Below are 25,614 nucleotides of genomic sequence, written 5' to 3'. Positions count from 1 at the left end.
TGAATAAAAATTTCCAACATTACAAATTCATTAATTATGTCATCATAATATTACATATATTTTATTTTTTTCAGTATATAAATGAAGTAATTTTTCTTTTTTTCTTAAAATAGCTGAAATAAGGGATAGATTTAAAACATGGAAACAAATAAAAATATAAAGTATATTGGATATCATATTAATGAAAACTACTTATTGCTTACATCAATAGGCACGTATAGTTGTCTTACTATTTAGAAGAAAAGTTTTAATGTTAATAATAGTTTTATCCAGCTTAAATAACATTATCTTTAAAAAATTTATGTGATTTTGTAAGAAAAATTATTGATTCAAGAGGGTAAACTTAAATAACTTTAATTTAGAAGAGAAAAACATAAATATGGATAAAATATGAATAAAGTTTTAAAAATAAGGAATGTATGAAAATTGGGCATTAACTTTAAGTACAAATTTTTGCCTAACTTCAGATGCTGGCGGGAAAAACTTGAATTTATCTGAAATCAGCCTATTTCAGGAAACCGAAAGGAAGCTTCTACTTTAGTTAAATAAAGTCCACTTTCTTTTTGTTTTCACCAAAAAAGAAATTAGTCCACTTTGTTCAGACTTTAACGATAAACACAAATAAATAAAGTACATGAACACACCCTATAAAAACCACAATCTTGAACAAGCCAACCACAAAACTCAGACTCATCTGCAGCATAAGCTTGCTGTATCCATACCTGAAACCGGTTCTAGCTATGGCGCACAGCACCGGATCCGATGACAGTAGTTGCCAAGGATTCTCCCTCACTCAACAAGAGATTTCTATGGCTTCGTATGAATATAACTCTTCAGATAATCAGTTTTTGTATTTTTCATACCTTCACGATGAGGACCACCACGAATATGATGATGATGAACAAACTGCATATAAAAGGGTATTTATTTTTTGCTATGCATGCATGCCATGCTAACAGGATATTTAATTTCTTCCATATATGCACTTCCTATCCTAGCTACAATGACTTACACTCCCTTACTTATAACGCATTCAATATATTCTTCCATATAAACAAATATAAACTATTGTAATATATATATATATATATATATATATATATATATATATATATATATTGGGTGAATCTATTTTCCTTTTTCTTTTTAATTGTGCAGAGAGCGATCACTGATCTTGGTGGTTATGTATTTGTGTTGTTCTTTAATTTACAGGCCCTGAAAGAGTTTTCCCAGCTTCCACCACCCCTAGGGTTGAAAATCACTATGACACCTGAAATGCTGCAATCAACCAGGACAAGCCAAGTTGCAGCCAATAACAAGGTTGAGAAACTGAAGGCGGTGCAGTTTCCAATGAATATGCTCAAGATCGGCTATTTTAAGGTACGTAATATACATAATAGGTCAAATATTGAATGTTGAACTAATGCAGTTAGAATATCATTTAAAGGGAAAAAATATATTATTCAACCTTCGTTTAAAGATTAATATCAAAATCCGCTTGTTTAACTTCTTAGCTGAGCTTTGCGTCTTTTTTCCTTCAATCTACCTACGTTAGAACCTTCAACTGCATGTATTCTAGAAACAAATTTGCCAAATAGTTGGAAAGCATTACCTAGTTTAGTAAAAATTTTAATAAGTTTAGAAGATCCATGTTGAATCCTAAACTGTTGTATTATAAATAAATAAAATTACACTTTGTTATGTGGTTTTCCCAGCTTGTACAGATTTTGATAATCTTAGACTAAAATGGATGACCATTTTCTTTCAAATATTATTCATATATAAAAGGTCAGTATTAGTCTCGATTAAATTATTGACTATACAAATCTAAACACGTGCAGATTGAGGCCAAATATCCTTATGAATTGGTAGCTAAGTGTTATTATGCGAGACAAAAATTGATGTGGGAGATATTACATGATGGTTTGAAGTACAAGATTGAAATACACTGCCAGAACATATCGGCCATTCGAGCTGTTATTGAGGAAAACTCCCATGGAATCCTAGAAATTGAGGTATTTTTCTTTTACATATGTTTTTAGAAGAAAAAATGATGACCTAGTCAAGTACATGATGATAATTTTTTTTATATAAAATCAGTAATAAAATAGTAGGATAGGAAAGTTAAAGGAGTGGAAAGTGGGCCAAGATAAATAAAAATGCAATAGCAACGTCACATTGCCACTTGAGCTCTTCCTTTTTTTATTACATAAATTACATAATTTAGATAATATCTATCACAAAAAATTACGGAGGTTAAAATAATCACAAATCAAGCTCAGTGGATAACGAATCCAAGTATCCAACGATCATTACGAAACAGTCAACAATTTCATTCGTTCTACGATTATTTCAATTGAATAAATGTAAACTTTACAAGTATGAACTAAAAAAAGTAGAATATTTAAAATTATAAGAAATATATATATATATATATATATATATATATATATATATATATATATATATATATATATAATCGTTAAGATTAAATTTCAAAATTATAAATTAAAAATAAATTTTAAACAAAAAAATCGTGTCATGTTTTTGAAAATGAAATGCATATTAAGTTATTTTATTCTTGGTTAATTTTTTAAGAGAACTTTAAACAGAAAATCCTAAAAAGGTGTTCTCTATCCCAGTAAAAGAATATTTAAGTTACTCTAACATAATATATTGTAGTTTAAAAAATAGGAAAAAATATTTCAAAAAAAATCATTAATTAGGTTCCTTATCTTTTTGTTCTTTTAGTAATATACATATAATCAGCAAAAAAAGTGTATACATATTTTTGTTAAGAAATGTAATAAAATTATTTACATACATTGCCCAACCTTCTTCACCAAGTTCCATCCCTACTACTTCTTTTTATTATAAATAGATAATTTTTTTTCTTTGGTGAATCATATATATTAAATTTAGTACACAGAAAAATGAACAAATGCAATATTAACACTTTGAAATTCATAGGGCTTTTAGGGAAAGAAGCATGCATATTCAGATAGTAAAATCATACACATTTTCTTCACCTAACTAGCTAACAGTTTAAGTGCTTCAAAATAGTTTATGCCTCTCTTATGTTCGAAACTTATGTCCATAAAATTATTTCCACTGCAGCTAGACAAAGTACCGTCGTTCTTTCGCGAGATTGATCCAAAGCCTAAAAAACACACTATGTGGACTATATCTCATGACTTCACCGATGGTCAAGCTTCAGAATACCGGTACATATTTTTACTCTTCCTATATTTTTTCCTCTTTAATTTTATGTTGAATTAAAAAATGATATAATTTGCTCACAAATTTGGTCCATTAGTTTATACTTTAAAATATAGTTTTAACTTGTTTAGACATTTTATGTAAAACAAAAGTTATTTTTTATTTGGCTACAATTATAAAAAATACATTTTTTTTATTTTAGTTTAAACAGTAGTTATAATTCGACCTTGTTTTAGAAACTATTAGAAATAACTTCTCATAATGATTTTTTTTATGTATATATTCTATATTTTTTTCCAAAAGTTTAAATATACACACTAAACATATTTTAAGGTAATTTTTCAAAAAAAAAGTTGAAACAATTGTGTGCATAATATAACTTTCCATAGGAGTTTCACTCCTAGATTAGTAGATGTTTAGTTTTCTACTCTCCTTGTAAACAAAAAAATATAATATAACTTTTCATCTCTTATTTTTTTCATTTTTCTGCTAATAATATCTGTTGCTGACAAACATTTCTATTCAGGAGACACTATCTACAATTTCCTCCTGGAGTTCTTGACCAACACTACATGAAGCTACTGCAAAGCAATAATCGATTGCTAGAATTGAGCCGAAAAACTTTTCCTAGTTCATATTCTGCTTATTTTAATTCGCATATAGATCAAGGAACGACTCAATTTTCTTTTGGTCATGATCTACATGCCATTGCCTGCCCCTACTCCCTTATGCTCTGAACATGTTCTTTTGTATTTCTCCATGCTTCATATTTCTAACAGAAAAAAAAAAGTTATTTATCTTTTTAAATTTTCTTGCCCTTTACGCGATATATGCATCACTAGTATGAAAAAGAACGAGTGTATTTCCTCATTTTTATTTTATTTTATCATATGGTGCAACATATACGTAACTAGCCTATTTAGGTCAACAGCTTAAAGAACTTAGTATCTCAAGTGAGATCAACTCTAAAATAAAATATTAAATGAGTAAATAGTTAATTCACTAACACAAAAATAGAAAATTACATTATCATCGATAACAAACTATTGTATATAAGTTCATAAAAATTAACTTTTATGATAACTACTTTCCATAATTCATAGCCCCTTTCTTGTAAGAACGAACAATGTATTATTGACATCCCTTTCTCCATATCCCTAGCCCCTTCCGTAGTAATAATAAAAAATAAAAAATAAAAACGAAGCTAGAGTTTGAGACACAGAGAGACATACACATATATATATTAAGTGGAGTAATTCTAGAGGATGACTCTCCATCCCCACCCTATGTGTGTAAAAAAAATGAACTTGAAAAGTTGTTTAGTATTATTGTATGTATTAGAATATTCTTCCTTGTGAACAACAACACTCCAGGGCCCTGCCTCGGCAAAAAATGTAATTTTTTTTAAAAAAAATCCCTCAAATATAAATATACATGGTATTACAATTGGAATGTCTGAAAAATGGAAATAATAGAACAAGACCTTGAGCCCAAGCGATGAATAGAAACTCCAAAAACCATTGGTACTAAATTAATATAGTACCAAATTTAGCTGGTTCCCAGCTCAACAAAGAATCAAGTTTCATCTCAAGATCCTACAGAACATTAATGACTCTCTATATTCTGAGATTGATCATCACCCAAAGCCAAATTAAATATCTGCATGTAGTCATCAACAAAATGAACATCAAGACCTTCTTTCACATTAGGTGCTAGCTCATCAAAATCTCTCCTGTTAGCTGAAGGGAATATAATAGTCTTAACTTCACTCCTTCTTGCAGCTATGGTTTTCTCTTTAACCTGCAAATTTCACAGCATTGCATGATTGACAGTTTCAGACACAATGTACAAAAAAGAATTCACAGCACAAAATATTGAGGGGTAGCTTCTGAGAAATAATCTGTTGGCTGGGCAACCATAACTAGAGGAGTTTTCTTTTTTTATTCTTAATGTAATTTAGTTAGTGAATAGATACTGAAAGCAGGGGGCCAACTCATCAAGGAAATACCCCTTCATTGTTGAAACAAATGTAACAACTTCAAAACAAAAATTTCCATAACTTGAAAACCAACGACATCTAAAGATGCACACGTTTCTGCATCCACAAGTTATGAACAATAATATTGCAATAGAGGGTATTCTCAACATACCCCGCCAATGGGAAGAATCTTCCCCGTAAGAGTCACTTCCCCAGTCATTGCTAGATCCTTCTTCACAGGCTTCTTCATGGCAAGGGACAACAGTGAAGTGGTCATCGTGCAACCAGCACTTGGTCCATCCTTTGGTGTAGCCCCTGCAGGGACATGGAGGTGTAGTTTTGAGTTTGCAAAGAAAGGATTTTCTGGTTCTTTTTCCAGTAGTATTGCTCTGGCAACAGTGTGAGCTATCTGAGCACTTTCTTTCATCACATCTCCTAATTGACCAGTGGGGTGCAGTGTTCCTTTTCCCTCCCCTTCTTCAACAAGTGTGGTCTCTATATACAGTGTGGAACCACCCATTGCAGTCCAAGCAAGACCCATAACAACACCAACGGGTGTCTGATCATAGATGCGCTCAGCATGGAAGACAGGCTTGCCAACAAAGTCAGTTAAATTAGACTCATCAACCAAAACTTTTTCTATAGTCTTTGTTTTAATTTCCTTATCTTCCTCACTTTCTTTTGCAACCTGCCAAAATTAGGATCCATATATATTAATATATATCAAATAAATGAACCAGTGGCAATAGGACAACAAAAAAAATTCAGGTTTCACAGGGAAAAAAATCAAACTACCAACTTTGTGTATAAAGATTTTTACCAGTTAAACTTTTGAACAAAACCACAAGGTTTCACTGTGGTCAAAGAAGAGCAGGTAAAACACTAAAATGCATGTAAATAGCTCTTATATATCAAAGAAAAGATCATTTTTTATAAAAGAAAGTATTTGATTGTACTTCCAGGGAGCTAACTTACCTCGAGGCATTGAGATTCATCAGATGATAGATCTGTTTGCACCTTGTCAACTTTATCAGAGGTTTCACCCTCTTTTTCAGGATCACTACCCTCCACCAACTCGGAGTTCTTATTTTGAACTGTATTTTGACCCAATTCATCAGAGTCTATATTTTCTTTTATTGGTTCCACGGTAGCATCAATCATTTCCCCTTGCCTCACGAGTTGTAGCGCTATCTGCCATTCCACAAACAGAACATTTTTTGTCACAGCTAACTGAATCATTTACTATTCAAATTCAGATATAGTGATGAAATAATGCAGCCAAAACTATTGAAAACATCAAATCATGAGTGGTTGTCTTTTCAACCATATACAACATAGCCTTTTCACTGTCAGTAACTAAAAGTTGACTGTATTGACCTAAAAAAACAAATTAACAGACCTTTCGGTAAATTTTTTCTATGTGCTTTTGAAGATTCCTGACCCCTGCTTCTCGGCAGTAGTTTTCTATTAGGGCAAGAATAGCAGCATCAGTCACTTCCACCTAAAGCAGGATAATTTTTTAAGTCAATATTTTCATCAAGAAAGGCAAAAAAAGCTGGCATCATTATGCTTGCAATAACACTATGTTAAGACTTTGAACATCCCATTCTCTGCAGGAGAAGGGACTGCAAAACAGGTAGCAAAGATAAATACTTGTTTAGGCTTTATTCCACAAGCTTCACGAGTGGTCTTCTCCAGATAATCTCTAGCAATATGCATCTTCTCATCAGTAATATACCCAGCAATAGCAACAACCTCCATTCTATCCAACAGGGGATTAGGTATCATTTCCACAACATTTGCAGTGCAAACAAAAAGAACCTGCAGTGAGAAAAACAATACGTTCAAGAATTATTTGACCATCCTAAGAACTACCTATCAGCAATGAACACAACTAATAACCATGCAAAAATACTGACTATATCACAACCTCACTATTAAGGCTCCAGATTATCAAATAAATACCTTTGATAGATCAATGGTAACATCAAGATAGTGATCCAGAAAATTAGCATTCTGCTCTGGATCCAGAAGCTCTAACAAAGCACTTGCTGGATCACCAGCATGTCCTCTGCCCAACTAACGATTGAATAAACAGATATTAGTACTAAAATCAGCATTTTTCTTTGAATATTTACAAGATTAGAAACCATGGTAAATTTAATGAAACTGAAATGCAAGCATTATATTTATTAGGGCCAGGACAACCCATACCAAGAGAGAACAGAACAGGAAATCAGAAAAAAAAATTACTCGGCAAAAAAAATTGAACCATTTAGAGATGTATTACTTTGTCAATCTCATCAATCAAAACAAGAGGGTTGGCAGTGCCCACATTCTTAAGGCATTGTACCATCTTCCCTGGCATAGCACCAATATAGGTTCGACGATGACCCTGTAAGATAAAATATTAATGATTCAAAAGATTACCAAATATGTTACCATTAAACTGGTTTATATATTTCAACTGTGACAAGGAAACAGAGACTTTAGCTACCTTGATTTCAGCCACATCAGCTAATCCTCCTACAGAGAATCGGAAGAACTTACGGTTCAAGGCACGTGCAATTGAACGACCAATACTTGTTTTGCCCACTCCAGGTGGACCAGAAAGACAGATAATTTTCCCTGCATATATCAGAAAGATCAGGAACCATGTCACACTTTTTGAACATGCAAAGATTTAAGCACCAAAAGATTAAACTTTAAACAAATGGATTAGCATACTACAGTCAACATCTTAAATCCATTTTAACAAGAATCAACACCAAATACATAAACTTGACACTCTTCTTAAATCCATTTTAACAGGAATCAACACCAACTACATTGTTTCTACACTTGACACCCTTCTTCATCCTTTTCCTACATTTTGGTCCCTTAATGAAAAAATGTTTACAAAATAGTCCCCGTTGTTTGTGACGTTATAACAAGGTTAGATTTAATCTCTACACTTGGTGTCTTTAGTCCTCAAGCGGAAAAAATTTACACTTTATTTTAGTCCCAACATTAAGATAAAATAAAACTCAACACTTTGGTCTTTACTCTTTACACCTGACACATTTCTTTGTTTCATCTCTACATGAAACCACACCATTATAACTTCAGCAAATGGCGGAGACTGATTCTAAATATTTTATTGTGTAAGGACCAAAACGTAGAGTATTTTATGTAAAACAAAAAGGTGCAAGGACCAAATTTTTAATTCAACCTAGTATTTTGTAGACAGTGGACAGTGAATAGCCGGATCAATATAGCAATATAGTATTTTGCATATACTAAAAACCCAGACAAATCTTCAGGATACATTACATAGATGATCATGATTACCTTGTGAAGTCCCTCTTAATTTCCCAACAGCTATGAATTCCAGTATCCTTTCCTTCACATCAGTTAATCCATAATGGTCTTCATCAAGAATCTTTTGCGCCCGAGTAACATCAAAGTTCTCATCACTGGATAGGGGAATTAACTGATTAAAATTCAAGAGATTTGAAGTAGCTTGTAGTTAACATAAAAAGCACAGTAATTCAGAAAATAAAAACCCTTGGTTCCACCAAAAGCCTCTGAAAACTATACTTAAGCATTTATTTGACACCTAAGGGCCTTTCCAAACCATGTTAAGCAGTTGTCCTAAATTTAAGCTGTCAAACACATCGGTCCCACATAAATGGTAATGGGTGGTAATGGGAGGTAAGCATTGAAATCTTAAATAACTTTAAATTACTCTAGCAATAACAGTAAGAATGGAATTCCATGTATGGAAACCTGTATTCACCCCAAGGCAGTGCAGTCAACCAGTCTAAGTAGTTACGGGTAACACTGAATTCACTAGAACTAGCCTCCAACAGCTGTAGCTTTGCAAGTTCTTCATCTATAACTTGTAAAATATGAGGTGGGCATTTTTCTCTCTTTGGCTCAATCCTTTCCCTGAATTTACCTGCAATAAAAAAAAAATGTTATGATAAAAAACAAATTACACTAAAGTATACCTCTATAAACAAATTTTATGGACTAAAAACTAGAAGCTATGTAACTCAACTTTGATTAGATGACAAGAAACCTCAACCAGAAGTCCAGAATACAAAGAAAAGCACAATACAAAGAATATTTCTATAGTACTATACCAAAAAAAAAGGTTAGGTGAACCTTCTTTAGTAATTTAGTAATCAGACTTCAATCACATACTTGTAAGTCCTACAAGCTAAAAGACCTAGCCATGTATGCACACAACAGCAATCCTTTGGTCATGACACGAGTTATATCTTGTACTAAAAGCAGACATTATAGATCAGAACCAACCAGTAAGAGCTGTTTTGTCATCAGTCTCCAGTCCCAGTTCCTGCAAATAGGAAAATTAAACGAAAATAAAATTAGGACCAATTTGAATAAAAGAGCATTCAGCAAAATATGTCATTGGCTTGGCGCATTCAGATAGACAACTTAATTAAGCACTTCCGAATTACTAAATAAGAGCTTATTCATAAGATTGATTGTGAAACTTACTGGAACATGCTAAAAAGAGCTTCTAAAAAGGTCATAAGCCTAAAGAAAAACCTTCCATACATATAATTGCACTCATGATTGGATAAAGGAAAATGCCACCAGCAAGATCAGGTGCCTAGGTCGACACCGAAACTTCCAATACCACAGGATAAACCATAAAGTCTAATTAAAAGACATAGCCATAAGAAATATGTCCTCTGATGGGATATCATACAAGACTTCCAAAAGAATGAAGTCAATGACACAATAAATAAACTAAACCACCCTTTTTCTCGGCATATAGTGATATCATTGCTTTGCTTGCTATTAGAAAATATTAACAAATTGGCTACAAGACAGACTGCCAAATTCAGAGATTAGTGGAACAGCCAAATATTATAAGGTTGCCTTGGTGGTTGGAAAAGGGGTTTAAGGGTTGAATGGAGAAGGGGGGAGGGGGAGAGGTTGTGGGTTCTAATCCCCCCACTAACATTCTAACAAAAAACTAACAACTAAATTGGCTGATTAAAAAAAAGAACATCTAGCATTTGGATGTTATGAATATATTCATGAGCTCCAGTGCAACACGTGGAATTAGGAGTAATCAACAGCAGAAAGAGATCATGCATTGAAACCATGTATAGAAAGAAATAATTCAAACAGTACCTCATGGGCAGGTTAACATAAAAAATTTTATAATTCAAGCTACATAAAAGGCATAATGAACCAACTTTCTGATGAGTAAATTTTAGTTGATATGAGAGAAATACAAACTTGTCTTTTTTTTTTTTTTTTTGAACTGCAAAGATAATTTATATTAATGATTAAAAGTACCAGTGGACAAACTTGTCTAGGATTTGCAACACATGAATGTAAACAAATTACGTCAGATTTGTACCTTCTTTATGGCCTTAAGCTGCTCATTTAACAAGTAACGACGCTGCTCACCACTTATCTTTTCTTCAATTGCTTTAGCAATTGATTCCTGACAAGAATCAACACAAGCCTTAATATATAATGAAAAGTTCAGTGCAACACATACAAGAAAGCCAAAGACATTATTACCTGAATTTTGCTTATTTCCATCTCTTTCTTTACCAACTCCAGTGTAAGTTTTAATCGCTTATACACCTGTACAGCAACACAATAAATTCACCTCCAAATGTGAAATTTTCAGTCTTCCTTATGTTCACATGTTTATATGTTAATTCAATAGTTATAGAGAACATTAAATTTCCAAAAAGGTTTGACCCAAGAAATTAAAACTTATTACAGCACAAAATGGAAAATATAGTCTCACAACATCAAGTCAGTTTCTCAGGGTCAGTGTCAAAGGTAAGGTGCTCACATCTAGCTCTTCAAGAACTTGTTGGCATTGCAATTTATTTGCCCCGGATATTGCAGCACCAAAATCTGCAAGCCTTGGATAAGTAAAATCACCTATATGCTGCACAATTTAAGAAAAAGGAAATCAATATAATAATATCAAAGAAGTAAAGTATTGAACTGTGATAACTGCAAAATATAAGCCAATTTGATAGCCAATTTGGATTAATGAGTAGGTGTAATTTTTTTTTATTATTATTTTTAATGAAAAAATTAACATCTTTGCAATTTTTAATTAGCAAAAGTCAAAAGAAGGAGAATGAAGTATTTTAGAGGGAATTTGATGAAAAATTGTGAAGAAAAAGAGAGATAAGAAGATAGCTCGCTCAGCGCGCACTGTAGGCCCAACACACAACACTCGCTTAGCGGGCAGGTCTCGCTCAGTGTGTGCACTCGCTCAGCGCGCAGGTCCAGCTCAGCGCGAGAAGGCCCACGAAGAGAAGCCCAGTGCGCACATAGCGCGCAGAGGTGTGCTCACCTACGAAGTTAGCGTGAAAAGTAAGCTACCTTAAGCCTATAAAAGGAGTAGGAAGCTGAAGGATAACACACACCGAGTCTCAGAGCCCTCCAGTACATAAATCCAAAGCCTAAGCCTCTCCCTTAGGGGAAACCCTCTTTCTTATTCATTTCCCTTGTTTTTGTTTGTTACTTGTCATCTATCACTTTCTTCTATTAGCCTCTGAAGTGTAAGGTCTCTCATGACTATGAGAGGCTAAACCCCCTCAGTTGGGGCTTAACAGCCAACGCTCCCTTATAATGTAATTGTTCCTCTTATGTATTAATGCAATCTCAATTTCCATTGTTCTTTCCTGCTTATCATCGTTATTGTGTGGTTTGGTCATCCATGCATCTGCTTTAGGGGTTATTCATTGGGAAGTGGTAATGTCTAAAAGAATTGGGAAAGGACATCTCAACACTGCATTTCTAGGGATAAAGTGACTTTATTGTGCCCCTGCATGCATCTTCATACTTAATGTTGTTTATTATTCTATCTTTGCAAAGGGATTTGGGAGAGAGAATACATAAATTAGGCTCTTCAACGTGAGGGATCCGGGTTGAGCATACTAGTAGATGCGGGTGAAAATTGGGAGAGCATTGATTCAATAGAGAAAATCATTAATATTGTATCAAGGGTAATTAGGCATGCTAGGACCCAACATTATCTTATTCTGAATTCATCTTTTATATTTAAAAGCTATTGTTTAATTTTCTAATTATCTTTCTCTTTTGCCCCTTTACTCTCAATTTTCACATTTATCATTTATTTTCTCTTCTACTTCTTCTATTGCTTACAAATTGGGTATTTACCAACAAAAGTACAAACAAAATTCCTATGGACTCGACACTCAGACTTCCATTTTAATCTTTATTACTTGTGATGAAATTGGTACACTTGACAATCTATTAACAAACTATAATCCAATATTACATGTAACAACCATATTATAAGAACTTCGGTACTTCAAGCTGCATAGTCCTTTTTTTCTATATTTTAAAGCAATAAAAAAAATACAGAATAACTAGCAATTGTTTTGAGATAGTCATTTTCATGTATGTGTATGTGGGAAGAATAATAATACACGATCCGTTAGTTTATTTGAAAAAATAACAACAATTAATAACTTGTAGGTATTTAAATAGAATAATAGTTTCCCTATCCTCCGATTTTATTACACAGAAAAATTGTTTCAGAAACATAAGTAAAATCGCTATTCATCTGGAACAAGATCAAGTTGACCCTAATAATTGTTATATAGTAATGAAAAATACAATAACTAAGAAAAGTAATTATCACTAAATTAAATAATTGAGTATTTTACTCTAAGTCCAACCAACAAAAACAACAAAGTCTTATCCCACTAGGTGAAGTCGGCTACATGGATCACACATTTGGCATGGTTAATAACCAAAGTTTCAAGAATATTACTTAGCCTAAGATCTCCCTTGACGATTTACTCCAACTCTGCTTATGTTATTCATAGCCAGTTCCAAGCCCAGGTTACGGAGGAGGGTAGTGTTATGCCCTCGGCAGCCAACATAAAACTTGTTGTTATACCAAACATGGATTACTCCAAGTCCAACCAACCAATACAAAAACAAGCAGCTCAAATATTATATAGATAGAAGACTTACATAGACAATTTATGTCTTTTAATGAGCATGCCAAATTGAAGAAAAAGTATTAACCATTCAGCACCCTAGAAATTTCCTTAACTGGGCTAAGGGCTAATAATTTATTATTATAAAACCTCAGCCACGATGCAAAGATGACTAACATGTCCTTATCACCAATATGCTGTATATTCTACCTTTGTTCAAATTACCTATGGATTCACAGTACCAAATGATACTTGGCGAAGGCTAAGAAGCACCACCGCTATAGATAAAACTTCTCTTGTACCAAAAATGCAAGCGCGCAAAATGATTGAATTTAAAATTCAGAGTAAAATGTTTTCTTGCATTAACATATATAATATTCAATAATATATTTATATCTTAGACATAATTTCCTAGGATTAGTTTCCCTTTTTCCTTGGTTTCCATACTTTCTTACCTTTTATGATTTGTTGCCTTGATAACCTAGAATTATGATCTAGTATTGGTAATATTAGTATAAGTAAAGGTTAGTGCTTCATGTTTTGTATCACATTGTAATATATCACATCATACGAAAATAATATAAATTTCTGTGGTGATATGCTGAGTGCAGAGTAGAAGAAAGAAAAAATGTCAAGAATCCATAAATCCCACTAGGAATCATTCTATACGACAATGGCAAGAAACTTGCTTGAAGTACAGCCAAAAACTTCATCAAACTTAAATTCATTGTTGTCACTTATCAAGATATCTAAAACATGGTTCTTAGAAGTTAAAATAATAATGATTTACACGCTCTTTACCTAATATTTTCTGTTCTTGATTGATCCTTTTATATTTCTTCTTTCTCACTCTACCATTCCACAGGTGGTAAAATTATCACAAAGACTGACATTAACTATTTTCCATGTTTGATAAGGCTTTTGGACATAGAATGAAGCAATTTAACCTAAGGAAGCATATTAGGGTCATTTGCAAGCAACATAGAGCCAATTCATTGGAGAGTTTACACAAAAATACAGTGTGTGTGTGTGTGTCAACTTTCAAAATTTCAAGAAAACTAATGCAAACAAACCTAGCCACTTAGGCATCTAAACAACTCTAATCCCTACTCCATGTTCTAATAAACACATACAGAGAAGGGTCCAAACCTTAGTGTAAGTCTGGACATGATCTCTCCAAAGGGAACTTGTTTTAAGAACATCTCTTAGGGTTGATATAACCTCAAAAGACGTGGCCTTTATAATATCATCGTCTTTGTTATAAGTTTTATCCTGCAGCACCAAGTAAAACCCAATAAGAGAATGGATAATTCAATACAAATCTTTCAGTTTAATGAAAATATAAAATGAGGAAGCAGTAGATAAAGACATACCTTGAGATGATCAACTTTTACAGTAAGTGGATCCTCACTAACCTGCAGAAAAGACAAATTTTCAGTGCTAAATAAACATCGAAGTACTTTAGCTACATACACGAATGATAATCAGAACTGCCGTGAATAATAAAACTCAAGCACAAATATGGATATACTGGAACAATAATAAAATTAAACACTAATCTTTATTAATTTTAACACGTTCAACTAACCATCTCTGTTATACGTAGACGCCGATGACCAATCAGGATCACCTGGTCCCCATGGATACTTGAAATCTGGTATTGAAAAGGGGAATAGTTGCAAAATGTGAGGTACTTGTTAAAGTTATACTAGCAGTCCATCGAAGACATAAAGCAACTAATAAGCTACGTATTTATCACATACCTGAGCAAGAGTCCCAACTTCGTGAAGACGGTTAAACAACTCTTTTCCTTTTAAATCATATACATTCTTATCTGTGTCAGAGCTAGATACTGCACTAGGATCAGCCTCTGGCTCGTCCTTAAGGAGGAAAGCACCAGCATATGGGGCTTGTCGTTCTCGACTTTCCTGTAAAGCTGCTAATAATTTGGGATCCTAGATGCAAAGCAAAATACTCATCAGAATCTGGATAACCATACTTTTGAGTTTCAAGTTACATTCCCTAGTCTTTGCCACATACATGCACTGATCATAGATTACAATTTGCATAAGGTTAAGCCAGAAGCATGTAATGAGCAAAGAAGGATATTTAACTCATCAATCCTGACAACTCACCATACCTTAACAAAGACTGGCATGTAAAATCCTGGGAAAAGTGGTCTATGTATCAATGGTAGTGCCAAAACCTGTTACAAAGGTAAGAAGAAAAAATAAACATCCAGAATATGATGTATGAGTTATCAAGAAAACTGAAAATAAAGCAATGTAGAAAAGAGACTTCATTCACAAGCTCCAATTCTTTTGTTTTACAAAAAACATCTAAATAACAAATACTAGGAAAACTGTACGAAACAGTCCTAGTTTTATTTCCACGATGGGGTGTGGGAATCACATGCACCCCCAAACACAACTGGGAATAATAGCCTAGACATGATGTAGTATAGCAAGGACAGGAAAACCTTCTGGCAGTCTACACACGAACATTGAATTCAAATGCTCTCCAAACCTTCCTTCTGGTTAACAAAAATATCACCCTCCAATCCAATAAGGGCCAACATTTCCAAATAGCTCATAACAAAGCAACCAGGAGCAGAAAACCCCCAAAGATGCCAACATAGTAGCTGAAGGAAAAACACTATATTTGGCTCAGCAAATAAAATCCCTAATCCCTATCACGGAAGCCTGAAAGAACTGTCGAGTTCAGACTTAAGACAGTGATAAACTAACAGTTTTTGCTATACTTCACAGATTAAAACAAATACAAAGAGTAAACTATGGCCATGTTTGGTCAAACTTTTCCATGAACTTGTACGATAAATAAGAAGGTAAAGTGAATTAAGCTTTTCCCATAAGTTAAAATTAACTTATGTTATATCGATATCCATATCATCACACATTTTCACTTGCATCAGAATAATTAAATTTTGCCACAAATCACAACTTGCTCGGCCCATTCAGCAACTAATAACAGCTGAAAGACTTCAGCAACTAATAACAGTAACCAAAGAGTAGAATCCGAAACTAACAGTGAGATAATCTTCGGGTCTGGGATATGTGGGAACGATAGCGGAGGCCTTTGACTCGGACTCCTCGGCGGCTTGGACTCCGGCGTCAACGACGCGATCGGAGCTGTCGCTGGAACCGGAACAGAAAAAATACCTGCCTCCAACATTAGTGTTTCTCCAGCTTAACCCGACGAGAGAACTCAGCACTCTGAGCAGCGGCGAGGCGGAATCGTGTGCGGGACGGAGCACCGTGGGGTGCACCCGGTGGATGCGCGAGGAGGATGCAATGAGCTTCAACATTGGCAATGGGATTTTCAGAATTGAAGGTTGGTTCATGCCCTAGCCATGTATACAAATTATTAGATTGGATAAGATTTAGACGACAAAGTGGGGTTTTAAAGTGCCCAAGGCAAGACCGCCATTGAAACCCAAAGTGGAGCGGAGAGGTCGGGTTGTGTTGTGTTCGTGCATCCAGATTTCTTAAAGCCCTTCATAAACCCTCGTCTACCCTATTTACCAAACTAACCTTTTCTTGCAGCGGAAGTACTGTTTGCTCTTCTGAGTTAGTCAAATAAAACTCGGTTAAGAAACGTGTTTTCTTTTTATTTTTTTGTCATAGGTTTAGATATGTGTTATTAACCTTTAACAACCTATTGAATAAGAGATTATTATATATTTTTAAAACATATACAATGCCTTAAGTAAAAAATTATAAAATTAGATTATTCTAAAAAATATTATAATTTATAGATTAGATAAAAAATTATTTTATGTATTTCACATGTATTTAACTAATATTTTACTATTATTTTTTAATCGTCTAATTTTTTTAAGATACTTAAATCAGGCTTCAAGTATTGCCAGTTTTGAACTAAATTTTAAAATTGGTTCATTTCATTTTTATTTCATGCTTACAAATTTGTGCCTTTAGGGAGTTAATTACCATGATGTATAAATAGGAATGCTAACAATATTTTCTCTAAGAACGTTTGTTTATGTTTAGATATTGTCATTTAATTTTTTTTTATTATTGGAAGTGATCTACTTGTAATATTGGATTGTTTAAAATTAAACAACAATTACTTATTAGTAAAAAAATACTAGTCATTTAAAGATTATTTAAGTGTTACTTAAACCTATATCATTAGAGTAAAATATGAATTGTTTAACTATGACATAATATTATAGAAACCAATTAATATAAGTTAAATAACTAAAAATGGATTTACTTAAATTATATTTATTGAAAATGCTCTCATACTCTTTTTTTAACACTCTTCTTTTAACTCTCTTCTTATAATTGATTGAAATTTATTGAAAATCACTATCAAATTTGATGGATCTTACTTCTAAACCAAGAGAGGAAATCCTTAAACAAGAAATGAGATATATCAAAGATAATTTTTAATAAAAAAATTTTAATCAATTGTAGATAGAATATTAGAAAAAAAGTGTAAGAAAAAATATCATTAGCATTCCTTCATTAAATAATATAAAAATAAGTACCATTTTCATGAATAATATAGTTTAATATTAAGGTCATCATGGTGGGTTTGCATATCCTGGATCATCATGATTGATAAAGATGAAAATAAGGCAGATCGTTCATGAGAGACTTCTGATCCAACTCATTTAAGACTTTTAAGGCTTGACTTAGATTGTTTAATAAAAAACATGTTCAAACTTTTTAAAAAATCTGTCTAATCAAATAAATCAAGTCATAGCCTTTTAAAAAAAAAAGTCTATTAAATTTGAACGGACCTATTTAGCTAAATCTTCGGGAATGTTAAATAAATCTTTTTTTAATATATTTCTATGTTTCCAAAACAATAATCTGGAACGTTAATTAAACAACTTTAGAATTTTTAATTATGGAATAACGAAATTGGAATGTATAAAAAAGGTGTGAATTTACAGATTGAGTAATCCGCAGCATTCAACTCATTCATTGTCCAGATTATGTTTTTCGGATTTCAATTTGTGTGTTCTGGAAAACTTAATCCAGAATATTGATTTTACTCAATCCGTAAAATCACACCCTATTTGCATTTCGGAAAATTTCCCTTGACCCGGTAATATTATGATATCGAAAAAATATATAAGAAAGAAGGAAATTTTGGAAATTTAAAATGAAAAGGGGGTGTAGGATGAAATTTGTGACATAGAAGAATTTTAAATAAAAATCAGAAGAATTTTAAATAAAAATCATAAGTTTAATAAAAAAATTTAGATCAAAATTAATTGTAACAAAACTAATTATGTAAATTTATATATGTATTAAATATACATTAGAAATTTTAATATTATATAACATCATTAATTATTTTTTAACATAATTAACTTATTAATTCACTTGGTTAAAGTGTTATAGTAACAAGGCAAATATCACATGTTCGACATAAAACATTTTTAATATAATATTGATAATATGGATTGTCAATCAGTATGGGACTTGCAAATTGTGGATTGACCATAGGGATTAATAATCCATATGGACTATACATAAGGATATTTTGGATTTTTCCCTTTCACTGTTAGATGTATAAGGAAATATGTTGGGTGCAAGAAGAAAATCCATTGATGGTTTGGGTCTACAATGGTTTTGGTTTGGCCCACTGATTCTTGATTGGTTGGTTCCTTCCTTTTAGACGGTTGGTTTTGTTCTGAAGTTCTGGGTATTGTAGTCAACGGTCAATGTCATCGCCGTGAAGAGGCCGCGGAGAAGGCACGGTTAAGGCTAAGACTCTTCCCTCTCTTTGGTCCATTCAAATTGGCTGTTATACACGATAGTTTCTTATGATCTAGACTCTAGGCTTAGTTAGGCTTTTCTGTTATCGCCATGGATTTCGAGAGTAGAAGGCTTCATTTGCTCATCTCCGTTGTTGCCATCGTTGCTCTTAGCTTCACAGGTAATTCACTTTATTCATCTCTCTCTCTATTCAAATTCAAACTATTCTATAAATTTAAGATCTAGGGTGAACGATAATCCTCCCCAACAACAGATCGCAAATCACTGCAATTCGTGTTGCTTATTTTGACTCTACAATTTTTTTATATTCAATACATGACATTTAGCAACAAAGCCTTTAGTTCACGCTTATTAAATTTTTTCCCCGCTTATTCGTAATAGGAGTATCGTTGATGAATTTGGATATCCCGTTGAGGTAGGGTAGGATTTATTGGAGAAAAACAACTATGACTGGTTGTATAGTCCAAGAAACAACGGATTGATTGAGGGGAAGTTTTCTTCTTTCTTTCTTTCTTTTAGTAGCATGAATTCTAATGATTGCCTTGGACCTTTTGTGCTTATATGTTTTTCTTCTTGTGTGGCCATTACTCATTAGCAAAACAAGTAAACTAACTTCTGGTTTTTCTATAAAAGAAATAACTTTTTATTTGAATAAACCCTCAATTTCATCCTTCAAATATGACCCTCTCGGCAATTGTCCCTGAAGTAAAATTATACAAGTAATTTCTCAAGTATTAGAAATCATGCTAAGTAATCCCTCAAAAATTGAAAAGAATCTTCAAATTAGTCCCTGAACATCAGTAAAATATATTAAATTAGGAACTAAATTGACGGATATTCAATACTTGAAAGATAATTTATATAGTTTTATTACTTTAGGACTACTTAAGAGAGAGGGTAATATTTAGGGGACCAAATTGATGGTTTATTGCTTTTCATTTCTTACCTTACATTGTCATATTTGACTGTTGAAAATCTCAAAATTACCCTGTTTGGTAATTCAAGTGTCTGTTTATGCTCATGTAAGTTGCTTCTTTCAGCTGAAAAATGCAGGGAACTTGTTGGGGAGGAGGGGTCATCTCAGAGTGGAAAGTTTACGATCTTAAATTGCTTCGATATGGGTTCTGGAACTGTAGCATGTGCTGTCAAGGAAGGTGTGAAGCTCTATTTTTACAATATTAGGTCTTCTCATGCTGAAAGAGCAAGGAGCCAAGCAATTGAGTCTGCCCTTGTTGATGCTGTTGCTCAGGGGATGTCCCCAACGGATTCGGCAAAACATGCTCAGAAAGAAGGTAAGAAGGCAGCAAAATTGGCTTCCCGTCAAGCCAAGCGGATTATAGGTCCCATCATTTCTTCTGGATGGGACTTTTTTGAGGCTATTTACTATGGTGGTACTGTCACAGAAGGGTTCCTTAGAGGCACTGGTACTTTGTTTGGTACTTATGCTGGAGGATTCCTTGGGGAGCAAAGGCTTGGTAGAATTGGCTATCTTGTTGGAAGTCATCTGGGCAGTTGGGTTGGTGGTAGAATAGGATTAATGGTTTATGATGTGGTTAATGGAGTGCATTTGTTGTTGCAATTTGTTCAGACAGCAGAAACTGAAGTTCGCGAAAAATCCGAACGATCTGAAAGTTCCTTTTTTGGTGAAACTCCTGTTTATGACGGCTCTGAAGGCTCCAGTGTTTATGAATCACCTCTCGATGAAGAATCGTATGCCTATGAATCTACTGAACGTCAGAGCTATGAAACATATGAAGATTCTGAACTGTGATGAAAATCTAAAGTTCGTATATTGATAAAATTTCAGGCAGCTCCGAGGGCCTTTAGTGTTGACAAAATCATCTCCCAGCGAAGAATCCAATGCTTATATTCTAGTGAACCTCAGAGCCATGTAACATATGAAGATTCTAAACAGATGAAAATTTGAAGTTCATATATTGGTACGTGCTCAAATTTTAGGTCGATTATTAGTGTTTTTCTTCGATGTCTTTGTTTCAATATAGTAGGGATTGCTAACCTCTGGAGACTTTAGAAGTGCTCCACCTCTTGTAATTGGCGAATATAGAAGGTCCTAACAATTATGCTATTGCTCAATGTATCTGTTGCAATACTATTGCTTAACCGGTCGGATTCAAGGGGGGGAAAAAGTCACAAAGAGAAGTTGATCGAAACTATAATGATAATGGTTTTCAGTAGGCTTGAAGCATTGAAATTTTGGAAGCTATCCGTATCCTTCATCTTTAGCAAAAATTGGTTACAACGAAATTCATTCGAGGGTGGGAGAGGGCATATACAAAAGCACTCCTTTATGACAATGAGTGACTTGCAAATCGCAATTAATTGAATTAAACACAAACTCTTTAGGGTATATTTACTTCTTATTGTAGATGGGTCACATGAAAGGAGCATGTCATGATCATTAAAATGAAGACTTGGTTACACTTTATTGGATGAAAAAATTACGATGTTAGTTGTGTGGAATCTTGACAAAGATGTTAGGGTTTTATATTATGAAGGTTAAATAATTATTTTGATCTTTTATTTTATTTTATTTTATTAATTTGGGCCCTCATTTTTTAAAAGATTTATTTTGGTCTTTTATCTTATTTAAAAGGTTCAAAATAATCATTTATCTTTTAAAAATTTTACTTTATCTTATTTAAAAGGTTCAAAATAATCTTTAATTATTTAAAATGATGTTTTATATGAGTGTTATTCGAAGGTTAAAATATATTTAAATAGTTGAAGGAATATGTGAGAATGATCCTTTATATGAATATTATGAAATCATACTTAGGATTTCACACATGATTCGAGTATGTCATAATCATTTTTCTTTACAAAAGCATGTCATAATCATTAAAAAGTGATTTTATATCCTTTGATTTTTCTAAAATAATAAGATATTTCTTTTTTATTGGAAAATAAGATGTTACTTGTTTACGATAAATCTCAATCTTTGTTAAATTAGAAAGATATATTAAAAAAAATAATTAAAAAGGTCTAATTGAAAACTCACGAGCACTTAACAATACTACTATTTTTATTTTTATTTAATGTAAATCACAATTATAAACATACCATAAAGCGATATTTACAATTATAACAAAAGTCCAAGTGATAATTGAAAAAAAAATACATAAGACAAGTGTAAATTTTCAATATAAAAATTTTAATCATCTAAATTTAAAAAATAATATCTAATACTATTTTGAAAAAAATTAAATAACTAAAGTCTATTTGAAAGTTTAATATGCTTTTAAATTTTTGTTTATAAATCATTATAGTTTAACCAACAAAAGGTTAGTTGTCCCTGTTAACAAATAAAAATTTATTTTCTGAAAAAATAATTATTTAAAATAATTTAAAGCATATAAATTTTAATAATAATTTGAAATTAAAAATGATTAAAAATAGAATGAAATAATAAACATTATAAAGAAGTTTTGAATAAACTTTAATCTTTAAAACTATAAGGATAGATGCAATATTACTCACTACTTATAACACAAGATATTATTTTAAAGTTTGTGTATAGTTTATATAGAACAAATTATTGTATGAAAATTTAAATTTAAAATATTAGTAAACATCAATTTTGAACTATGCCAGTTTTAGAAGGAAATTTTTAGTTTCTCATGAATCTAAGGCTGTATTCAATTAGGATTTCAAAGGAATTTAAATTATTGTTTTAGAATAAAAAAAATCTAGTGGATTTTTAAAGACTAATAATTTATAAGATTTTTATGATTATATTTTATAATTTGAATTTTAATAAATTTATAATATATGAATTCATAAGATTTGAAAAGATGACGTGAATTTATAAGATTTTAAAGAATTTCATGAATGAAAAATAAAACAAATAAATGATCAGATTTTGATAAAGAAAAGTAAAAAGGTTCAAATGAAAATGGAGATTTACCTATTGATTCAATTAAAAATTCGAATAACAACATTTTTAGGAAGATTTTTTTTTTAAAAAAAAAGCAGAAAAAAGTATATATTAGTAAGGTAAAAGGGCTACTTAATTAACCCATTTGTTCAAAATCAACGCCTACTGCTATCATGACTAACCTAAATGATAATATCCTAAGCCCTCCTTTTACAAAACATTAATTTATTGTAGTTATCGTAACAAATGGGATAGGTGTTATTATAAAGCAGATGTTAAAGAATTGGCCTTTAGGGTTGGAACTCATCGTAAAAATTGATAGAATGGCTTCTTGCAAATGAATTGCTCCATATGCTAGAAGTATGCATAGGTGAGATATAGATTGGAAGTGACAAATACTCAATCTATCACCGGAAAGGTGTAGGCAGTTTAGTTGCTTTTGTGTTTTGGGTGAGTTTCAATTATAAAACTCTTACTGAAAAGATAACGATGCTTGTAATTGAAGAACATGGAAGGAATTTTAATGATGGGTGAATGCCTAAACAAATGAAAGAAGTGTTGGAATTTTAGAGGACCCTAATAAAATGTCAATAACTACCAAAAACACATTACGTTAGATTATCAGGAAGAATTTTAGGAATACCTGGATCCATAATGATTGATCAAACAAACATAGCGAAATCTGAATTCATAGGTAATTGGTGGCTTCATGGTTCTTCCAAAGCCAAAACATCTTTATTCATTAATATGACCCTTCATAACTCTTCATATGGGAGAAGAGGAAGGGACCATAATTAACCTAATAAGGTTCTCATTATCTCCTAATGGCTCAACACTGGCATCTGCTCATTTAAGTTCATATCCTCTAATTTAGTTGTCTAACGGGTTCATTTAATCACATATAATAAAACTCACTAATGATAAATAACTAATATAATTGTCTTATAATATTAGCCTACATTAATTATTGAAATAGAAAATTCTAACAATCTCCCACTTAAGTTACATATTGTAACAATTATATAAAAAATCCTTAAGTGTGCATCTCTAAGCTATTTACCTTTAGACTTCCTCCTTAACAACAACCTAGTCCATCTCATATATCAATAATGAAATCATTGTGGTTTTCGTCACTACAACAAATGTAACTAGATTCCAATGACCACCACATCAATACACTTAATGACATAGGTCAATATGAATAAGCAGCATGGAAATTACATGCAATGTGATCTTAGTCATGTCTATTTCCAAGTCTAAACTTTATTCTTTATAAAGATCTATCCAAACACAACATAAATATTGCAAACAAAATAAACTTATAATAAAATGATAAACTTCAACATTATTTCTGTAGAAAATTCAAACAACAAAATATTTGTAAATCGTAAGATATAGAACATAAGTAAGATTTTCACTAAACTAAGGTACTATAAGGAATTACACCCATATGAGTTGTGCTCATGAAAAAGTTTAAGTGTCATATCCTTAGTAAGTGGATCAGCTAGCATGAAATAAGTGTCTATATGTTCTATACAAATTCATATTTTCTAAATTCTTTATTTAACAACCAAATACTTTATGTCAACAAACTTTTACTTGATTGAATCCGTAATAATACCGCTAAGATATTGTCCCAATAAACACTCGATGACTACTTAATGTTGGCGATAACAGGCAAACCAGTTATAATAATTTAGCAATCATAAATTCTAGTATGATGTCTTATAGCAAAATATTAACTCCACCGACACGGTTAAATGTGGATCCTTATGTGGAGTGATTGCTATTAAGACATTTTGAAAAAAACAAAGTCAAAATACTCAATGATTTCTAAACTTCTAGACTTTTGATATGAAAATATGCAGTTTCTTGTTCTCTTCAATTAACACATAATGCGCTTTACTACTCTCTAGGGTTGCATGTCAAGATTACTCATATATCACCTTAGGACTCCCACAAAAAATTATTTTATACATGCATATTTGAGAATTACATAATATCTAATACTATTTGTGTATAATTTCTTGAAATTCTAAAATATTTCTGTTTTACATTTATTAGTTTCAGAGTTCAGAGAGCATTGTGGTGAAGTATCTCAACTCAAAGAAGTATATAAAGCAATCTATTTGCAAGTTGGCAATCAGGTTTATTGTTCTAACATTTTTTTTCATAATCTTGATTTATAATTTTTATTTATTTTTTATACATTAGTTGCTTTATTTAAAATTTTCAACTCTAAAATTTGATTCTAGTTATTCAAAACTTAAAAAAAAAAAGAGTTGATGCTTTAATTGAATTACAAAAAGGGACTTTAGATAGATTTATCAAAACATATAAAAATAAATTTAAAAATATAGGTAATTGCTTGTTGAATGAACAAGTTAAAAATGTAAAAATTGATGAAAATGATAATAGAGAAGAATTATTAGTTAATGAACAAGTTAACAATGTAGTAATTGATGAAAATGAAAATAGCGAAGAAGTATTATTAGTTAATGAACAAGATTATATTGATTCTCAAACTCAAAATGAAAAAGAAGAATAAATTAATAAATTAAAAGAAAAACAATTAAAAATATACGATCCAAGTTAATGGACAAATATTAGTACAAGTTTGAGAGATTTATTAGTAGAAAAATGTCCTATTAAAATTACTAATATAGATTTTCCTAAGGATGAATTCTCAAGGCACTTTTTTTCATCATTTGACATTCAAAAGTTGTCTAATGGTGAACAACATGAAAGAAGATGGTTAATTTATTCTCAAGATTTGGA

The 25,614-nt window shown here is 31.9% G+C and overlaps 3 protein-coding genes across 5 annotated transcripts; 2 read left to right on the top strand and 1 right to left on the bottom strand.

Annotated features, from left to right (window-relative positions):
- Nucleotides 1-659: 659 nt before the first annotated feature.
- On the top strand, nucleotides 660-4,026 carry LOC114402886. Its single transcript, XM_028365569.1, has 5 exons — nucleotides 660-920; nucleotides 1,213-1,380; nucleotides 1,842-2,015; nucleotides 3,118-3,224; nucleotides 3,746-4,026. Exons 1-5 carry the CDS (start codon nucleotides 741-743, stop codon nucleotides 3,954-3,956), a joined length of 840 nt encoding a protein of 279 aa, XP_028221370.1. The 5' UTR covers nucleotides 660-740; the 3' UTR covers nucleotides 3,957-4,026.
- Nucleotides 4,027-4,526: 500 nt separating this feature from the next.
- LOC114403444 (lon protease homolog 1, mitochondrial-like) lies at nucleotides 4,527-16,677 on the bottom strand. The gene is made up of 20 exons (XM_028366425.1): nucleotides 16,214-16,677; nucleotides 15,308-15,373; nucleotides 14,931-15,122; nucleotides 14,756-14,821; nucleotides 14,541-14,582; nucleotides 14,317-14,439; nucleotides 11,031-11,129; nucleotides 10,748-10,813; nucleotides 10,581-10,667; nucleotides 9,500-9,539; nucleotides 8,966-9,137; nucleotides 8,528-8,652; nucleotides 7,695-7,825; nucleotides 7,488-7,592; nucleotides 7,163-7,276; nucleotides 6,851-7,018; nucleotides 6,597-6,698; nucleotides 6,173-6,388; nucleotides 5,370-5,885; nucleotides 4,527-5,019 (listed from the first exon to the last, which is right to left on the bottom strand). The coding sequence occupies exons 1-20, from the start codon at nucleotides 16,526-16,528 to the stop codon at nucleotides 4,825-4,827; spliced, it is 2,940 nt and encodes a 979-aa protein (XP_028222226.1). The 5' UTR covers nucleotides 16,529-16,677; the 3' UTR covers nucleotides 4,527-4,824.
- Nucleotides 16,678-18,759: 2,082 nt separating this feature from the next.
- LOC114403710 lies at nucleotides 18,760-21,153 on the top strand. 3 transcript variants are annotated; one of them, XM_028366826.1, is made up of 3 exons: nucleotides 18,761-19,101; nucleotides 19,982-20,625; nucleotides 20,659-21,153. In XM_028366826.1, the coding sequence occupies exons 1-3, from the start codon at nucleotides 19,032-19,034 to the stop codon at nucleotides 20,710-20,712; spliced, it is 768 nt and encodes a 255-aa protein (XP_028222627.1). In that variant the 5' UTR covers nucleotides 18,761-19,031; the 3' UTR covers nucleotides 20,713-21,153. The 3 variants fall into 3 exon arrangements, with proteins under 3 accessions (XP_028222628.1, XP_028222627.1, XP_028222626.1); XM_028366827.1 differs by having other exon boundaries at nucleotides 18,760-19,101; nucleotides 19,323-21,153; XM_028366825.1 differs by having other exon boundaries at nucleotides 18,762-19,101; nucleotides 19,982-21,153.
- The last annotated feature ends 4,461 nt before the right edge of the window (nucleotides 21,154-25,614 follow it).

The sequence above is a fragment of the Glycine soja genome, chromosome 20 (assembly GCF_004193775.1).
Source record: "Glycine soja cultivar W05 chromosome 20, ASM419377v2, whole genome shotgun sequence".
Classification (NCBI taxonomy): domain Eukaryota; kingdom Viridiplantae; phylum Streptophyta; class Magnoliopsida; order Fabales; family Fabaceae; genus Glycine; species Glycine soja.
Note: the sequence above shows the minus strand (reverse complement) of the source record. Positions and strands in the feature narration are given on the sequence as shown.

Bases quoted from the DNA above. Each gene is read 5' to 3' on its own strand.
- LOC114403710 (XM_028366825.1), top strand. From the start codon at position 19,032: ATGGATTTCGAGAGTAGAAGGCTTCATTTGCTCATCTCCGTTGTTGCC. The intron at 19,102-19,981 runs GTAATTCACTTT...TGCTTCTTTCAG, and splicing joins CGTTGCTCTTAGCTTCACAG to CTGAAAAATGCAGGGAACTT.
- LOC114403444 (XM_028366425.1), bottom strand. From the start codon at position 16,528: ATGAACCAACCTTCAATTCTGAAAATCCCATTGCCAATGTTGAAGCTC. The intron at 14,583-14,755 runs GTTAGTTGAACG...TCTTTTCTGCAG, and splicing joins GTCTACGTATAACAGAGATG to GTTAGTGAGGATCCACTTAC. The intron at 7,593-7,694 runs GTAGCTAAAGTC...TTTATCTTACAG, and splicing joins CTGATGTGGCTGAAATCAAG to GGTCATCGTCGAACCTATAT.
- LOC114402886 (XM_028365569.1), top strand. From the start codon at position 741: ATGGCGCACAGCACCGGATCCGATGACAGTAGTTGCCAAGGATTCTCC. The intron at 921-1,212 runs GTATTTATTTTT...TTTAATTTACAG, and splicing joins AACAAACTGCATATAAAAGG to GCCCTGAAAGAGTTTTCCCA. The intron at 2,016-3,117 runs GTATTTTTCTTT...TTTCCACTGCAG, and splicing joins ATGGAATCCTAGAAATTGAG to CTAGACAAAGTACCGTCGTT.